This window comes from Pteropus alecto, unplaced genomic scaffold (assembly GCF_000325575.1).
Source record: "Pteropus alecto unplaced genomic scaffold, ASM32557v1 scaffold87, whole genome shotgun sequence".
NCBI lineage: Eukaryota > Metazoa > Chordata > Mammalia > Chiroptera > Pteropodidae > Pteropus > Pteropus alecto.
This window is the reverse complement of record NW_006443225.1, coordinates 17,082,675-17,101,965: the sequence shown is the minus strand read 5'-3', so window position 1 is coordinate 17,101,965 and position 19,291 is coordinate 17,082,675. Positions and strand designations below refer to the sequence as shown.

General features: G+C 41.8%; 1 protein-coding gene across 1 annotated transcript in view; it reads right to left on the bottom strand.

Annotated features, from left to right (window-relative positions):
- ZFHX4 (zinc finger homeobox 4) overlaps positions 1-19,291 on the bottom strand; it is a 170,894-nt gene that overhangs the window by 12,625 nt on the left and 138,978 nt on the right. Inside the window, exons 6-11 of the mRNA XM_025041118.1 lie at positions 16,827-16,895; positions 10,437-10,553; positions 4,015-4,148; positions 3,582-3,782; positions 2,649-2,766; positions 1-2,124 (exon numbers count right to left, since the gene is read on the bottom strand). The exon at positions 1-2,124 is cut by the window's left edge and continues 3,339 nt beyond it. Of these exons, the coding sequence (XP_024896886.1) occupies positions 1-2,124; positions 2,649-2,766; positions 3,582-3,782; positions 4,015-4,148; positions 10,437-10,553; positions 16,827-16,895 (2,763 nt within the window). The remainder of the gene's footprint in view (positions 2,125-2,648; positions 2,767-3,581; positions 3,783-4,014; positions 4,149-10,436; positions 10,554-16,826; positions 16,896-19,291) is intronic.

Below are 19,291 nucleotides of genomic sequence, written 5' to 3'. Positions count from 1 at the left end.
CGGGCCCCATGGAGGAGGGCTGCGGGGGAGCCGGCGGCAGCGGGGCGGGTGGAAGTGGCGGCGGCGGCGTTTCCGGGGAAGATGGCGAAATTGGATACAGCTTGTCATAGGCCTCCCGGTACTGCCGAGCAAATTTTTCTAGGGCCCCGCACGGGAAGAACTGCCCGTGCACGTGCTCCTGGTGACTCTTCAAAATGAGGACGTTGGAGAAGAGTTTCCCGCACGTGCCGCATTCCAGCTTGTCTGCACTGTCCCCGTCCGCGCTCCTGTGCTTCTTCTGCACCTTCTGCCTGTTCTCGTTGTACTGGATGACCAGCTCGAACCCGAAGTTCTCCAGCAACGCTTTGGCCGCGTTTCCTCTGGCCCCGGACGCTATCCGAGGTGGCGGGATGGATGGCTCCGAGGGTTTGGGCTTCTTCGTGTCCTTGCTGCCTTCTTTGAGGCCTTCGCCTTCGCTTAGAAAGTCTTGCTTTGGCTTTTCTTGCTTATCCGCAGCCTCTTCTGGGTCCTTGTAAGGTGGCGCGTCCTTGGGGACCGGGCCGTCGGCGCTGGCCAGATTGGTCTGGTCTTGCTTCAGTAACTTGCCGGCCTGCGGCGGCTGCGCCTGCTGCTGTGGCGTTGGTGCCGGCGGCGGCGGCGGCGGCTGCTTCTGGGGCTGCAGCGGGGCCTGTGTGGCCTGGTACTGTTGTGCTTGCTGCTGCAGGATCTGCAGTTGAGTCTGGCCCACGTGGTGTTGGGTTTGAATCTGTTGCTTCAAGTCTTCGAGCAAGGAGCCGGCCATGCCTGCCATGCCGGGCATGCCGAAGGCGGCCGAGCCCGGCAAGCCCAAGTCAGGCCCCAGGCTGAACTCCGTCCCGGGGATGTAGAACGGGAAGAGAAACTGAGGCTGCTGAAACTGGAGCAGCGCTTCCGGGGTCATAGGGAAATGAGGCAGGAAGGCCGGGTTGAGAAACTGAGGCTGGAAGAAGGCGGCCTGCTGCTGCAGCTCGTGCTGGAGCTGCATCTGGATCTGTGCCGGCGACTGCGGCGCGTGATGCGCGGGCTGAGCGGGGAGCAGGTCCGGACTTTGCTTTTTGTTTAATTCTTTGGCATCTAAGTGGGTATCTTTGCTGCTCACCGCCGCCAAGCTCATGGAGTCTAACACCCCCTGGCCCGGACTGTTAACGTTCGCCGCGATGCCGTGGCCGCCAGCCGTGGGCCCGCCCGGCTCCAGCTTGGCGGCCCTGGCCTTCGTCTGGTGCAGCACAGACCTCATGTGGATCTCCAAGGTCGAGCTTTGGCTGTAGGCGACGTTGCAGGTGCCGCACTTGTAGGGTTTGTTATCCGCGCTGCCGTTGCTGTCCGGGGGAACGGGACTGGAGGCTTCCTGCAGAACCTTTTTCAACTTATGCAGATGAGAAACTGAGTTGTAATGGACCAGGAGGATGTTCTTTTGGGTGAAAGACTCTTTACACACTGTACATTTATACGGGCGAGACGGGTCGAGGAATTTTTCCATCGTAAAATTTGGCCCTTTTCTGAAAGGCAAGGTCCGCTTTGGTTCAGAGCCCATGTCGTCGGGAATAGAGCTGCTGTCACTTCCGATAGGACTTGCCTTGCCCTCGTGGTCCACCTCGTACTCACGCTCCATTTCCTGCTCCAGGGCGTGCTCGTCCTGGGCCACGGTTTCGCCCTCTGCCCAGAGCTCGCCGTTCACGGGCAAGGAGGCGTAGAGCTGCTGAAGCTCAGCCTCGCTCAGCTCGGGGTGGCCGGCCTCCAGGTGTTTTTTTAAAGCCTGGAATGTACGGAAGCTTCGCTGACAGAGGTTGCACATTGTCGCCGCCCGAATCGCGTGATACTGGGAATGTATCTGAAGCTTCTGCATAGTCTTAAAAGCCAAGCTGCAGTGGTTACAGCGGAACTTGTACACGTGCCGTTCGGACACGGAGAGCGGCTGCCTCTTCTGCTGCTCGCTCAGCGGCTCCTGCAGGGCCTCGGGGGGTTTCGCATCCTTGCTGCTAGTTTTGTTCCACTCGGACACTTCCACGGGTTCCTTAGTTGGTTTCTGCTCCTCGCTCTTGATTTCCACGCTAGCCTTGGAATCGTCGAGACCTGCCATACTTCTGTCATCCACTGGACTGTCACCTGGGCGGGAGAAAGCACAAACGGATCGCTTACAGGAAGAAGGCCGACTGCCCACATGCCAATAAATGCTGTCAAAAGGAGCCTCTAAAAGTTTCTGCGTAATTGGTTCTTTGAAGAAATATCTCTTGAGCAACCACTATGTGGTGAGCACCGGGCCGGGCACCGGGATTGCAAAGGTGAAGAAGAAATCACCCCTGACCTCAAAGGATTTCAGGACGGGCAAGAAGTCAAAGGTCATTATAGTGTACCACCTCGGTGTGACACTAAGGGCCATACCTCCGTTTCCAGGAATTGGAACATACAGAATATTCTTGGTCATCAACACTTAGGTCCCCCAAGGGCAGTGACAGATAGCCAGATATTAAATATGCTTTGAAACATACGGCTCTTGGAATATTTTTCTCCTCTGTGCTTTTTTTTTTTTTTTCTTTTTCAATCTTCGATGGCAACGATCTTGGAGCACCACCGTAAATGCAAGCCCCTGAAGTGTGTTTTCTGCAGCTCTTGGGCATAGGCCGCCATACCTGAATATTTCCCAGACCCCTCGGCTGTGATGGCTGCAGGTGTGTCCCGCTCCGATTTCTCAGAGGCGGCTGCTGGTAGTAGCAAACTGTTTGGCATCATCACATCGGGGACAGGCACCTGTGGGAAACCAAAGGGGTCCGTGTCAAGTGTGTCCCAGAAGTCCCAGACTCCATCACATCTGCCATCTGGCGGTAGCGTATCCCACTTAGATTTTTTCCAACCAAAGCAGGGACATTTTGTGGCTCTTACAGGTCACTGCTATCCTTTCAAATTTCAGATCAATGCTGTTGCAATGCTGTCATCTTTTCTTTTTTTAAAATATGGCTTCTGTCGGTCCTTTTTTTTTTTATACTGATACTTAAGAAAATTTGAAACTCGATGGGCTCACGTGACTTATTTGATTAGCATTCTAGATATAAAAATAAGACTTCAGAATACATGTTATTGACTAAGATATGCCTGTATCATATTGGTTTTCTTTTCCCGAAGTCAAAGAGGCAAGTGGGCCTTGATTGTGATAATTGTGATTTCTATAACACAGTAAGACAGCTTTAAGTAGCAAAGAAGAAATGAATTTTTCTTTTTTTTCTTCTTCTTCTTCTTATTTATAAGAATAAATACAGCACCTGGTCTTCCTAGGTGGTCTCCCATCCAAGTACTAACCAGGCCCAACCCTGCTTAGCTTTTGAGATCAGACATCGGGCTTCTTCGGGATGGCATGGCCGTAGACCCTGAACCATGTCTCCACTGGGGCACAAACTTAGGACCTTCTGCGTGTAAAGCAGACTTGCTGACCGCTACACTATGGAACCACGTCCGAAATGAATTTCTATTGACTAATGATTACAGATTTTGTGTTGCTGCTGTCTTTCCAGAGATTATGTCTCTCTCTCTCACACACACACACACACATCAACATTTGGCGTCCTTACTGTCATGAGCAGCTTCTCCACACAATCCGGAGACACGCTGTGCAAATGCGTCAGATGCAGCTGTAGGTGCATCTTGTTGCTGAGGACATCCTGGCAGAGGGGACAGCAGATGACGGGCTGCACCGAGTGCTGTGACAGGACGTGCATCTGGATTCGACTTTGGTCCCTACTATTGTAGTTACAATAAGGACACTGATAGAACTGGAAAATATTGAATAAACATGATCGCTATTAGTTAATGAATTCTGATGACCGCAGAGCATCTGAAGTAATCCCGAGGGTTAATTACATTGCCGATCGCCATGTCTACATACATTTCGACAGCATGGGATCCGCTCGCGACTCTAAAACTACCAGGAGCAACAATCAAAAATAAATAAAAAATAAGTAAATAAAACAGGTTTATAGAGCGAAGGGCAAAAAGCACATTTACCTGTTCGTGACAGAATTTATTGTCCTCTGTAGGTTTTGATCTTTTTGTTGCCACATCTTCTTCCTTTGCCAGCAGGAGTGGCTGGGTCACCCCTGCCACACTGACTTTTAGCTCCTTTTCTGGCGTGATTATTCCTGATTCCCAAAAAAGAGTAGAATACCTCAATTTCAAAAGACTAGCAATGTCAAAACCTGAAAAAATTATATGTTTTTGCAAATAGCGCTGACTCTAAATCCACCGCATCACAAAAAGAACAGGACGAGCGCTTTTAAAAGATGCTACTCTCAAAAGCCAAAAGCGCCCTTCTGTGTGTCCACCGACTAAGTGGACTTTATAAATATATTTTAAAATGTACTCCTATCTCATGTTTAGATAACCCTAGGTGACCTTGAAAGATTCATCAATAACACGTGTTCTCTGGTGTCTCTGAATGCCTCTGTCACACTAAAGCGAATCTACTCCCATTTACAAACGCTAACTTAGAAAATAATTATTTTTACTAATGTTTAATCACCTCTCCCTCTCTTCTAAAATTCTCGGACACTGAAGATATTTCCAAATTCTGAGATCGAACTAGTTACAATTCAGAAACGAAAATACTATTTTTATACGATGAATGTAGAATTTAAAAATCGACTCTGCTGCATATCTTCGGCCGTTTCTGTGATGTACTCTGTGCTTTCGATGTTTCAGCAGTTGGCTGTACGCATAATATCAGAGTCTAAATCTCAAGAAGACAATTGTTTTATGAGGTTAATCCAAATATTCAGTGTTAAAGAGGGTTTAAAATTTTGCCTAGACGAGCAATGTAATGTGTAGGAGCCTCACACGCATCAAAAAAAAAAAAAAAAAAAAAAAAAGGGGGGGATTTTAATTTCCCAATCTAACAGAAAATTCTTCTCAGCATCTTTTCCCGACTAAAAAAAAAGTGTGTGATTCTAATTTCCCAATCTAACAGAAAATTCTTTCCAGCATCAATTTTCCCGATAATCTCCTCTGTGAGGCTGGATATTACAGCAACATTGGGTAGGCATGTCACACACATCTCATGACAAACACAAAACCTCATTTACCAGCCATTCCAATCTCATCATAGCACGGCATCATCTGACCTTTTTTCTGCTGTTTATTATGAGTATTTCTAATTTTAACTTTCAATTTTCACCATCTTCCAGTCAATTTGCAACTAAATTATTTCCAGGGTGCGGACACTATCACTGGACAACTGGGTGCAAACACATCTTGAAATGCAATGAAGCTAAACCATTGATTGCTATCGGACCCCTCGTAAATATAGAGTCTAGGCATAATCTGATTGTATGCCGTGCATGAAGATTTATCTTGATTTTTTTTCAATCCACATACGGTTCATATAAACGAACAAATTGCGCCTTATTGCAAAATAACCCAGTTTTAAATTAAAAATAAGGTCAAGGATGTCATGGAAACAAAGTAAAAATGAACCAAAAAATATATATAGTTTTTCCATCCTGGATGGAGATGCATGTTTAAAACTTATAAACAATTTCAGGAATTTCCAATTCTGAAAGAAATTTCAAAGTAAGAGTGACTCCAAGGACAGCAAAATTAAAACAGAATTTAAATGACATAATGATGATAATTTTATTCCCTTGGGTGGGGGGAGGTTGTGGTAGGTAGAGAATTAGTGCTAAGTTTTCAATAGATTACAGTGACATTGATTTCTGGATTTACAATCATTAAATTTTATTTAAATTGGTACATTTTCTCTACATATACAGATGCCTTAAAGAAATTTAATTTCTTTCTAGATATTTGAAAAAATTATTTATCATATTTGTATATGAATGAACTTAAATTTGAGGTAGACTAATGAATTTCATTACATTGATCAAACACTATCACGTATTCGATACCCAAATGTATGTCAGAAACAGGGATGTTTATTTCATAATTAATTCTGGCATCAAAAACTAGGTTTTTCTTTCTCAATGCAGAATATACTTTGTGCTATTGATTTTTAAAGTGTTAAAAATAAACATTCAAGAAAATAATACGATATATAGTATTTGCAGATAAAATTTACACCTTAAGGTTCAGATCGACTCGTATAACATGATTGTCATTTACATCTGCAAGTGTCAATCAGTTGCTTTCTCCTGTGAGACTAGAAGATTTCTTTTTAAGTTCCCAATTAACAAGTAAGGATATGTTCCTTTAAGAAAATAATACTATCATAGTCCTTTATCATTCTTTTTTGTGCACGGTAGAATCAGACACGACCCAACCAGAGGTTGGTCCAGCTCCCTATGCTGTCAAAGACCGTCACACACAAGTTAAAAGAGAATTTCCATGATTCTTGTTGCTTGCAGGCCCTATGTAACTTCAGAAATAGAATAAACCTTCCAGAAACTTCTCAATCTATTAAATGTTTAGCTATGGCCTTATTTTCATAAGCATTTATATTCTAATATTGGTATTATAACAGATAAAGAAAAACTTACTGATTTCAAACCGCCACGTTTTACTAAAACTAAACTATACATCGGTGTACATATTTGGTATGATTAATCCATGTTATTTTTATGCCTATTAACATTCATCAACAATGCAGTTTATTTAGTTGTTTTTGAATTTAGTGGCATTTGTGCTGCAACGAAAAATAAAAGTTAAGTTTTAGGGTTGGTTATTTCATAGCCCTCGAGATAACTGTTGGCTACAGTATTCCACCGAATATATGCGTCAACTTCAATATTTTTTGGCTATTTAACTTAGTTAATTAAACTGTGATCTCAGGGTAAGCTAGGAGCTGCACAAAGACCATTTTATTTTAAATTAAAAAGAAGTCATAACTAAAGGCTAGACCCCCTAGCTGTAGCTAGGTACCCCAGATATGCATGCCATTGACAAGAAGAGCAGAGACTGAGGAAATATAGTAACATATGACAAAAACAGACTCTTGAGCATAAGGCAGGTCATCAGGATTATTTACAGAAATGATGGAAGTTATGTTTTACACACGTGTGCCTTTTCTACTTTTCAAAGGGGTGATATCTCAGGTACTATGGCCTCCCTGGCAAATTACCGGGTCTCGATTCTGGGTTCTTTTTCTGCACTATTTATCCTAGAAATATATTAAATAACGGGCAATCAATTATAGGAAGGTTTCGATTAAGTTTTGTGATTACTCATAGTTTATGTCTGCAACTTTATTTAAAATAAGCCCTGTTTGATACCCTAGACAAAATTTTGAAATGAGATCATAAATCATTTTGCGTTTTTGAGGACATCACAATATTCTCTAAAAACAATGTCATTTTAATGCATTGAAACGAAAAAATGAAGTCTAATTATAAATAAGCACTGCCAAATAGATGAGCCAATGATTATCTGTCAGTTATGAGATTATTTAACTTGCATGAGACTCCTAATATAAAAATGACATAATTCATTTTAATTCAGATGCCGCCTACTTAATAATTTTCAATCCCTAAAATACAGAAGGCTGTAAAATGGTTTATACTCATACCAAGCGAGGAAAGCCAATAACACATATGTACTCAAAGCAAATCTCGAAAAAAAAAACAATAAAATAAAATAGTGAGTTATTATTTATGAATCAATGTATTTGATAATGTTTGAATACTATAAAACTTGGATATAACAGAAGATATTATTCGACTTCAAATAATTCTAAATTAGAATTACCGGTACAGTATTCTTTCTAATGAGACTAGAATGAAAGGGTAATTTTAATTGCAATAATGAAGGTTAATTTCCATCTTTCCTCATGTTTACTCCCTTATTAAGAAGTGGTCCCCTTAGCTATGGCAGAGACATATTACATTTTCAATGCAAATGTATTAATCTGGATAAACTCTATATTAATTCTTGTACTGCACAGAGCTATAATTTGGATTATAATTAATCTAAAGTGGCACTAGATTTAAATGACAATATAAATGAGGCATTAGGAGGCTTTTCTATTATGAATGAATATTCAACAAATACAATTCGCATGCTGCCAAGTCTCATTTTGAAACTAGAGATTAATTTCAGCAACACTGCACAACAGCTCACATAAACACAGGCTTCTTAACACGTGTTAATTCCTTCCTGTCTAAAAATTCTGCGTTAAAGTGGGGTCACACCGTTTGGCCATCTAACACATTCAGATGGTGATGAATTTATAAGTTTGCTCAAATTTTTCGACGTTTGTAACTGACATAAAGACAGCACAATATGTACATAAGTGGCTAGTCAGTCATTAGAAATATTTACAAAGGGAAAAAAAAATCCATGTAATAATTTTTTCACCTAATCACATTCAGTTTAGAAAGCAGCAAACTTTGTTACAAGTTCACGTTAGTTGTCAATCGCAAGAACTGTCTTGAAATCTGGGAGGGTTTTCAAGGCGAAATATTTGCATCACAGTAATTGCTGGAGTTGGGTGCTTAAAGCCCATTTCTTTCCCTGTAGTTATACTGGGGAGGCATTTCTGCAGGAATATATATATATATTTTTAAACTACCATTCTGCAATGATCTGTATCTTCTCCTATACTCACATCCTGTGTGGAGCCCAAGAAAGGACGATAGATAACTCATCAGGCTATTAGGGAGTGATGGAGCTCATTACTTATGCAGAGCAGTGAATGGTGCTGGTGGAGACGGAGGGCCCGGATCTGGGGTGTGTCCCAGGCAGGACTCTTCCCTCGATGTTAAGCTGGAGCCATTTTCAAGAGATTCCCAGAATCCATCCGTTACAAGGTGTTCAATATTTAAAACCGAGCGTAACGTCATGCACCCGAGTATCACGTGAGCACTCAGTGAACATGACTGGGCTACCTGTGTGTTTCACACATTCTTTTAAAGACTGGGAGGGACAGAACCTGCACTCTCTTCTGGTACAACTTGGGAGAAAGAGGCCACTGACTGCATTCAGAATCTTTGATGAGGTCCTTCCTTAGAGAGTGAATAAACTGACTACCTTGCTATTTCCAGCTCTTTCCAAATGAGGTTTAGATGGCACTGCCCTTGACCTTAACTGATCACTAGGTACTTCAAATTCCTTGTCGGTAACCTCGGGAGCCGGCTTCCTAATACACAGCTATGGCATCTTTTTTTTTTTTTTTTTTTTTACATCGCTTTAGGCTCAATACCGACTTTAGATCCTCTTTGTTTAAGTCAAATTAGAATCACATGTTAGCCACTACATCCTGGACGTGAATTTAAGTGGCGCTTTCTCACTGGACTCCTGAGAGCAATTTAGCATTGAAGGATGTGGGGTGGGGAGCAGGGAGGCCCTTCAAATAATTTTTGAAGGGAATGCAAAACTAAGATATGTAAAGACTGCATTACAAATGTGGGATAATTCAGGTTTAAATAAACTTGCATGTAAAAATGACACACACACACACACACACACACACGTATATTTTTTTGTGCAACCCAAGGTCTTCATAGTGAAAACCATCTTCTGTCTATGTGGCTGTCGCTGGAATTCAAGGAGAAGATAGACCTGCGACTAATGGGCTTGAACCCTTTTTAGCACTTCTGCTTCAATGAGTCTAACATAATAAGACTAGGTATAGCGCGCAGCTAAAGTCGCTGGCCAATGTCATATTCATTGAGACCACAGATTTCCATCTCATACATACAAAGCGTGGATGAAGTCATATATTTGCCAAATCAAACACAGAAAAAGCCTTAGGTATCCACACCAGATGCTGGCCTAGGGTTTGTTTGTGCACAAGTAAATGTCATGACGTGAAGGTTCCTTTTCAAAGACAGTAGCTTTCATTACTGGGATTTGTCTATTCTAGAAGATCAAAATTACCCAGCACCTAATCCCTCTTCAATGATATTTCCTCTTTCTTAGGCTGAATCATCTGTAAACTTTTTCACTGGATTTTGTTTGAAATGCCTCAAATAGATGCCCTTAAAAAGGGCAAATTCCTGAGTTGTAAGTTGTAAAAAAGCGAGGGAAAAATAACATTTATTTTTAGGGTTCCGTGATATTGGGGCGGGGTGCCTGTGATTGAATGAAAAAATTCAAGTGATATCTAATCCTGTGCTTATGAAAAATTAATATGCCATCAGAGGAATCACAAGTATAGCTAAGATTAATGAAAGGCGCTTAAAAAATTACAAGCACACAAACTGATTTGATTAAAAAATAATCTCGCTGGTCGTCCTGTAATATTCTTCAACTTATCCACATCTATTCTGTCAGATGGTCATGATTAAAAATAGGTCAATGGGAGGCTACTGATAGAAATCACATGCAAAATGCACATGCAATGAATAGTAGTGGGGATGTTAAGACAGTTTAAAATGAATAAAAGCTTTTAATAAGCTTGGGGGTGGGTGCGTACAGGAAGGGCTGGCTGTGGGGAATGGAAGTTGGTTGGGGGAGAAAGGCGACAGATTCGAGCATCTTACCGGAGTCTTTATTGGAGGTTTTGCCTTCGCTCGTCTCTCTCTCACTGGAGTCTTTCTCATCTTCCTCAGCCACTGACGTGGGTTTAATAGCGCCTTCTGCCTCCTCGCTTTGTTCTTCTGCTAAGAAGGGCGGACCAGTCAGTAGGATCGAACCCCTTCCCCCCGAAAGAAAGGCATACTCGAAAAACTACGTGACCATTTAAAAACTCGGTTACTTATAAATCATCTGCAGACGCTCATTCTCCAAAAAAGAACAGAAAGTTATTCAAAAGTCTACATTAGAACCTGCTGCCTATACCGGTGCAAATTTTTATGTAAAGCAACTCCTTTTATATCCATTGAGAAAATGGGCCCGTACTAAATTAAGACAAAAGAAATGATTTTACATACAGTCGAAGATTGAAAAATAGGCTTCAGGCGGTTCTGTCATCTCAGGGGTCGACACTTCTAAGCCACACAGACTCGGACAGATGGCAAAACGAACCAAATTCGGAGATAAAAACTCTTCGTGAAATAAGGTGACGATGACGGGTTAAGTGTAAGACAGGTGTCACTCCTGCCTTCGGTCCCCAGACCCGGGGGAATTCTTTGGAATTTGTCAGAGTGAGATCTCAAAAGTTTGGTTACGTTGGGATTTGTTTTGTTTTTTTTTTCTCTAGGGGGAGCTATACAGGGCATAGGACATGAGAAGGTCTATTTCTTCTGTGACAACCACATCACCCCACACCTCATTCACGGGTTCACACCAGCTAGATTACATGAAAATCCTCATAGTAACTCAACCCTATTTAATTATTCTGTAAATCTTAGCTATGCTGCTGCCGGTGGATTAATCTGTTTATGCAGTTAGCCTCTGTGCTGGGTCTGTGGAGCACTAATCCGTGAAAGGCCCACTGTTCTCTTTCATCCTGTGATCATTTGTCTCTCACTGTGCTGATGTCACATTTTAATGAATTTTTAGCAATCTGAGTAATGCCAGATAACCAGACTCGCAACTCCCCACAGCATGGCAGTGCAAAAAATAAAAATCATATTCCCCTGTTCAGGTAAGAATTACATAAATTAGGAGACGAAGGTAAAATGGGATTTGAAGCACCAGGCTGCTCAATTTCATAAAATCTTTAACAACCATATAAATTAACCCTGCAAAGGCAAAAGGTCATGGGCACACATATGCATACACTCGTCTATTTGCTTTTGATAAGCAGAGCTTTTATGCGTAGAACATGATACAATTAACCCTTCAATAACCGGACAAAACGCTGCTATGGACATTTTAAGTGTCAAGCATTAACCGAAAATTACACACTGCATAAAATTTTCATTGCAAATGCTATAGTGATTGAAAGGGGACGTTGGGGCCCTCTCCATACCCCATGTTTTATTAATAACATTCTGACAGCAGAGTGAAATATCCACTGTCATATGTAGCAGCTGAGCACACACAAAAAATTGCTATTTAGTGCTTCTCCTGCCAGCCATGATCTGTGACCGTGTGAGCGGGACTCCGCACGGGGGGTGGTTCTGGGTTCAGAGGGGGCGCTCCCAAAAAGCTGAGGGGGGACAAGGCCGTTGACTGCATTCGGAGCAAGAGTTTGCTTCCACTGTGAATCCTCGCGGGCACCGCGCGAACCCATTGCTGCCAAATTTGCACTTCGCTGCTGAATGAAAGCAGAGGGGAGGTCTTGGTGGAGGGGGTCGGTCCTCCAAAGTCTTGACGGAGGTGTCTTTTTCGGGCAAACACACGTGGACATTTTACTTTAAGAGGAGAGAATGGACACTTGCTTAGCTCCGGCCTGCTTTTACTGGGCAGTGCTAACTGCTGATCAAACGCGAGCTCCCTCCTCCCTGCACGGGGCCGGGCTGGGTGGGGACACCGGCTTGGTGGGGGAGGCTGGAAGGCCGAGATCATGACTGGGTTGGGCTGTGTCCCTGCCAAGTCCACACTTGTGACGCGACATCCCGTGTCAGGCCGCGACCTGTGACAACCCACGGCAATTACTTTTCGACTCATCCTGGGGAAGGGATGCGCGATCCCTCGGAGTAGATTTACTGGACCTTTTCCCCCAGGGCTGGAAAATGAAGTGTCAGAGTGCTACCAGTGTCCTTATCTTGAGGGGACATAAAATTGTGAGGGCTATCACCACTCACATTAATAAAACATTGCATGTCAGGAGGAGAAAACGAAAATTATGAAGGTCCTCAAAGAAAAACTACAGTCTAATCTGGGTCTCATCAGACCGCTTCTGCAGGGCCCGATTCTTCATTTTCCAGTATGTGTTTTAAGGGCGACAGAAATTCCCAGACATGTTCTTCTATACATCACTGTGGTGTCTGACCTCAGCCTGACCCTGGCAACAGTTTGAGAAATCTGAACGTGAACAAAGACTCTGTGTCAGCAACAGCCAGAGACTGTGGGATAGACTCTCCCCACTAACTTAATCGCAAACAGCAGTTCTGAGGCCGTAACTTTGCCCGGCCCGGCCAAGCCACAACTCATAACCTCTGGAGGTGGATTTGCCCACATCGCCTCCGCTTCTGTGACTTTTTTCTACCCCCCGCTCTTTGCTGGTTCTTCCTTTGAAGTAGGCAGGCAATTAGCTCTAATGCTCCAGCAATTCAGACCTGTTTTGTGGTTTAGAAGGTGAAAGCTGTTTATTACAGGTAGCCTCTTTGGAGCCATAGAACTTTGCAAATTTTTAATCATGCAAAAAAATAATCAAAGGGTAACTTATATACACCATAAAGTTTCATACAGGTCCAAGGGAAAAAAAAAAAAAAGGTCACTTTCATTCTCCAAGAGTTTTTGAAATAAAGTGGACATTCATTTTTTAAATAATGTGGAGAAACCGTTTGCTTCAGAAAACCTGTATATTGGATTGGGGTTGAGGCAAGGGGCGGCTTCGTTCTAATTTTCAAGTACCACGTGCCTCAATTGAAAAAAGTCATAAAAAGTAAGATGCTTTGTAGGAAAAAAAAATAATATATGTATATGACATTACATGCATTAAAGGGATGCCTCAGAACTGAGGGAAATCACATAAATTCTATTATGTAAATTTTCAAAACAAAGATAATAAATTACATAAAATTCCAAGATAAAGATGCTAAATCAGTTTTCATTTTCATCAATAAGTTCTTTCACTAATATATTACATGTAACAGTAATGAAAATATTACAGCATTTCATAATATTGTTGTATTGTTGTATTGTGTATCTAATTATTCATTTGACTCATGAACTATAAAAATAACAATATTTATTCATGTTACGCTTTATGATATGAATGTACTTAGTGTCTAGTAGAACTTCCCAGTTTTCAGACAAATGCTGTTACATTTTTATTTAAGAATGTTTCAGAATAATACTGTAGTCTTATAGAAGTGTGGTAATTTTCCCTAACATCGTTATCATGGCTAAAATGATGGGCTTCTAAGTTACTTTACACATATGTATAAGCTGTATTTAAAAGTTTTGAATGATTGGCTTAGAGTACTGTCATTTGAGTAATTAAAAAATGATTAGAAAAACCACTATTAATTAATTCTATGAAATTATAATAGACAATTTTTAAGCAAATCGACTTCAGTAGGCCCCACCCAACAGTGCATGGCTCCCACCGCTTTATTATACAGTGGGCTTCGGAATCCTCTCCTCTGAGTTTTCTAAGTCAATCACTGGACTGATCAAGTCCAGAGGAAGCAGAGGACAGGAACTCAAACATCTTTCGTTGGACCCACTGAGCATCTCTTCAAGACAGCCAGCTTGTAAGGATTCTTCCCCCGACTCCTCCGCTGTCTCCCTGTCCAGCCCCAACTCCAACCTCCAAATCTAACTTTTGTATGATCTACTCAAATCTACTTAAAATCTTTCAGTGACTCCCACCCCTAACAATAGAAAAAGTTCAATCTTCCGTACGTGGCAAGAATGCCTCCGAGATACCTGGTCCTCGTCCACCATGCCAGTCTCATCTTTCCTCGCTTCCTACCTAGCACTTAATGCCGAGTTACCTCGAAATTTAGCGAGGCCGAATCACCTGGATTTCTGGCTTGTTAGAAATCGGACAGCCGGGCTCCACTCCTGGAATGTCTGATTCGACAGGTTTAGAGGGAAGCCTAAAAACTGACATCTCTATGCTTCCAGGTGATGCTGCTGCTGCTGGTCCAGGGACCACTATTCGTGAGCCCCTGTTCTAGAAACACGCACCTATTATTAATGCTTTCTTCCTATACCTACCATTATACTTCCTTGGCTTATCTAGAACAACTTTTCTCCACCGCATAAATATTTTGTTTTGTTTTGTTTTTCCTTCAAGCCCAGCTTGGGAAACACCAGTTTCATCATCTGGAAAAATGGAGTTAATAATGCCTACCTCCCAGGTTTCTTATAAGATATAAAAATCGGTCAGCACGGAGCCTAACATAAAGTAAGTATTTAAAAATGCCAGTTGTATCATGACTATTGCCATTAATTATTCCTTTCTCCAAAGAGCCTTCCTCGAATCTGGAACTGGTTTTAATGTTTCTGCATAAGACTTTCTTCTTTTTCCTGTACGTTGATGTCAAACAATTTTTCATACTTTCCCTAATGGGTACACGCTTATTGAAAACGGTGATTATCTTATTTATCATTGCGCCGGAAGCACCTGGAACAGTGCCTGGACTATAGTAGACAGGGAATACAGGTTAGCTGAAAAGCTGAATGGAACTCAGGAAGCAAAACTGGAAGAAGAAAAAAGTCCAAACTCTGTACCACTCCTCTATCCACTTTCAATAAAACTTAGAAGGAGTATTTGTTTGTTCGGATGGGTTTCAGGCTGGTTTGGGCATTTTTACATTCTCTCTGTCTATTAAATCACACGATTATCCGACCCTCCCCAGTCTGGCTTCACGCCAACTGCTCTTCTCAAAGTCACCGACGACTTCCAGGATGTGAAATCCAACGGTCACTGTGTGCCTGCATCACACTTCACTTCCTTTCCTCAAGAGATGCTACCACGCCCTTCCCCAGGGACCACACGCTGACGACCCACTCCAAAACGTCACCCCTTCTACTTCCTTCATCACATTTATCGCAATCCCAAAATAACTTACTTACTTGTGTACAAACACTGTCTAAAATGGGCGAGCTCATCTATCTTATTCAAGACTTACGCCCAGCAGTCCCTGGCTCTAATATTTTAATGACTCCTAGTTTTCTTACGTGGGCTAATTAGGTCTATGGCAAGATGTCATCGGCTGAGATGAAGAAGAGAAGAAATGGTTTTGCAGCAAAGAGAAGTTCAATTTGGAATCTGTTATAGTCGATTTTTCTGTAGAACGTATCCATGAGAATACCCAGAGGCATGGCAGTGTTAAGTATAAAGCTTCTCAGAGAGGTTGAGGTGAAGATGGAGATTCTGGTGTCTTTGTTGATCAAACAATAATGTATTGAGGGGAAGCGGTATCTTTGACTTTGACTTTTTTTGTGTGTGTGTGTGTCATAGTCTTGATTTTTGCCCTATTATTTCCAATCTGGTCATCTATGGACTCTTGATTGGCGTGAGATGGAAGAGGGGAACGGGGTTTATGCTATTTCATCTTAAACACGCTCTCCAGTTTCTAGAGAACAATAACACGTAAAATTAAAAAGTATTCGCGAGACATGCATAGGTGAAGGTAAAGCTAACTTTGAAGAAATTTTTAAAGAGGGAAATCCTGACTTTATATTGGAGGAATGTTTTCACTTGCAAAACTGTGATTTTTTTTTTAAAAGTATTTCAATACCCCATTATAAATGTGTAAGGCGTTTTATAATCATTTTTTTGTTCTCTATAGCACATTATTATTCCAATTGTATGAATCTGGAAACTGGGATCCTGTTTATATAGCAGAAATAAATGAGGTGTGTTGTAGCAACATGGTGAATTTCCTCTTAAATTATCTGAATACAATGCAGCTAACAAGGTACGGCTGCCATTTTTAACATACACGTACACACACAAAGCACTGGGACCAGTAAATGTGTTGACATGGCTATATAAAATCCAATCGACCCATTAATTACCAAAAATAACTCCACTAACCGGATTGTTTGACGTGTGTAAAAATAATATCTGGCTTATTGACTCATAGTTTGTATAAAAACCGACCACTTCGGTGAAACTTCGTAGTGTATAAATGTAGACATGAGAAATTACCCAGCCGAAGTTACCTGTACTTTAAGAAGTTACTTTACATATGCGTCCAAACACAGCTATACTTGCCTTTGCTTTGAACTTATTTGTATGAGGGATCGGGTCAGATCTCATTAGAACAGTAGCAGAGATCCATTTGTTACATAAACTAGGGGAGTAGAGACCATAGCTCGGGCAGGACAAACACGGCTTTGAGAAGGAATAGACCAGTTACCTGAGCTTGCTCTCAGCTGCTGCTCCGTGAGGTCGTCCTCACAGGCCCTGGCTCCCAGAGAGGCGGTTTCTGCAGAGAACGGCAGAGAGACAGGCCATCAGCACACCACGTCCGGCTCTGCAGTCAGAGCCAACGCCACAGGAACCCAAAAGTTGGCTGTCGATGAGATAAGCACCGGGTGGAGCTCAGGGGAGTCTCCAGCACACCCAGCACCTAGTGGGCAGTGGGCAGCAAACAAGTCCAGACAGCGGTGAGCTCGAGTCTGATTCTCAGTGATCAGCAGCACACAACAGATGCAACAGCGTAGATAGAACATGGAAGCAGGAAAGGTTCATTCTGACTTTTACCTCTTGGGTATTTCGCCAAGACTATATTATAGGATTATGTATTATGAGGACGATGACACATTATATAAGTTATGAGCATACTTCTACTTCTCTGTCAAGGTAGCAAAAAGCCAAAACACCAAAACCAACCGACCCACCAAACAAACAAAACGACTCAATATATGGTAGCTAATGTGAGAGGCCAAAGCCAAAAACACACTCTTCGGGAGAACTGAAGAATATGTCCCTGTCATACTGATAAACCCATATCATTTTTCTGATCTTTTATTTGAGCTCCAGAGCAGAGTGCCAACAACATCTTAGTTTCCTAAACGTAACCCCAAACACAAATCATTATTTTCATCCAACCCCATTCTTTCGTTGTGTTCCCCATTGTAGAGAAATCTAGAAAAAACCAGACCTCAGAAATCACCTTCGACACTTCGTTCTTCCTCCGCGTGCTCCTGATCCCATTTCGCAATGGCCCTCGCCATGCGGGTTTCTCTATTCCTCGCTCATCCTCTTTCCTGACAATTTCAACAGCCTCCACCGCGATCTCAAGGAAAAGACAAGAATTCCTTGTCTTTCCAACCAAATCTCTCATCGAATCCCAGGAGCCATCTTTCAGGAATACAGAATCGTTTGAGTACAAATCACGGCTCTTCCAACTTTGTAGGTACGGGACTGCAGCTATATCGCTTAATTTCTTTAAGGCTCGATTCCCTCATTTGTAAAATGCAGATGTAATTATATAAATAATCAATAATTAAGAGAAAATAATACAAATAAAGGTGCAATGAGTTATGGTCTTCAGAGTAAAAAAAAAGAGCAGATCTTATCGAGAGGTTAAAAAAGTTGCCACACGATCCTTCCACTGCCAGGGAGACCCATGTTTATCTAATATTTCTAGGCGATAGAATCTCTGGTTGATTCTGAAGGCTTTAATTGAACAAATAATTAACCTTGAAAACAGAAGTGCACACCAAGGCACTATTATTGCATTTATTCATTGTTTTTCCTGCTATGTACAAAAACCTTTGGTCTTTGGTGGTAATCTATTTAATAATACGTTCATAATAAATACTCAGTGCCCTCTGCCCAGCAACAACAAACATTGTTTTCATGTAACTATATCTTACATTTGTCTTGAAAAGAAGAATTTATCCTCGGTCCTCGCTTAGATATCCAAGGGTAACTTCTACATAGATCACACACGGTGTTGATGTTCATCCAATATGTCACTCAGGAAGCCCGCCTTCTTCCTCGTGGCAACCTCTGGTGTTTGTGAGCCCTCATCAATGTTACCCCTGTTATTTATTGAACATCTTTTTGATCCTATCCTGTCAAACTCTTATTATTCCCTCAAAAGCCAAAGCAAGTGCACTCCCATCACAACTGGCTTACACATACGTTTCGGCACTTATCGTATTAGCTTATTGATGTGTTGAGATAACTCTTTAGATGATCCATGTACATTTTCTCTAACCAATTGTGAATTCTTCAAGAACTTTCATCTTCACAGATTCTCAGCTAAGGACAGAGTGAGGCATATCAAAGCCACCTAGGACACTTTTATTCAAAGATCCTAATCTATACACTATATCCTAAAACAGATGAATCTCAAGATGAGGAATTTATCGAGGCTTTCCTGAGCCTCAGAACTCAAAATTCACTTATACCCAAACAGATACTAATTCCTGTTACATACATGTAAATATATGCATGTGTAAAACCATTTATTTCCCTCTTTTCTAGTAAAAAGTAAACGATTTATCAAAGAATCCTTACCATCGCGCGTGCACACACACACACATACACACTCCGGTGCATTAAACAGACCAGTTCAAATAGATATTAGCGGTACCCAGTGAATTTGACCAATTGACTACTGCTCCTTAAAGATTCATGAAAATAAAAATAAAACAGTGGCAACTTATTAAATTTGTATCTCTGGCAGGAACTGTGACACTATCTGTAACACACACACACACACACACACACACACTCCAGTGTCTTAAACAGACCAGTTCAAATAGATATTAGCAGTACCCAGTGAATTTGACCAATTGACTACTGCTCCTTAAAGATTCATGAAAATAAAAATAAAACAGTGGCAACTTATTAAATTTGTATCTCTGG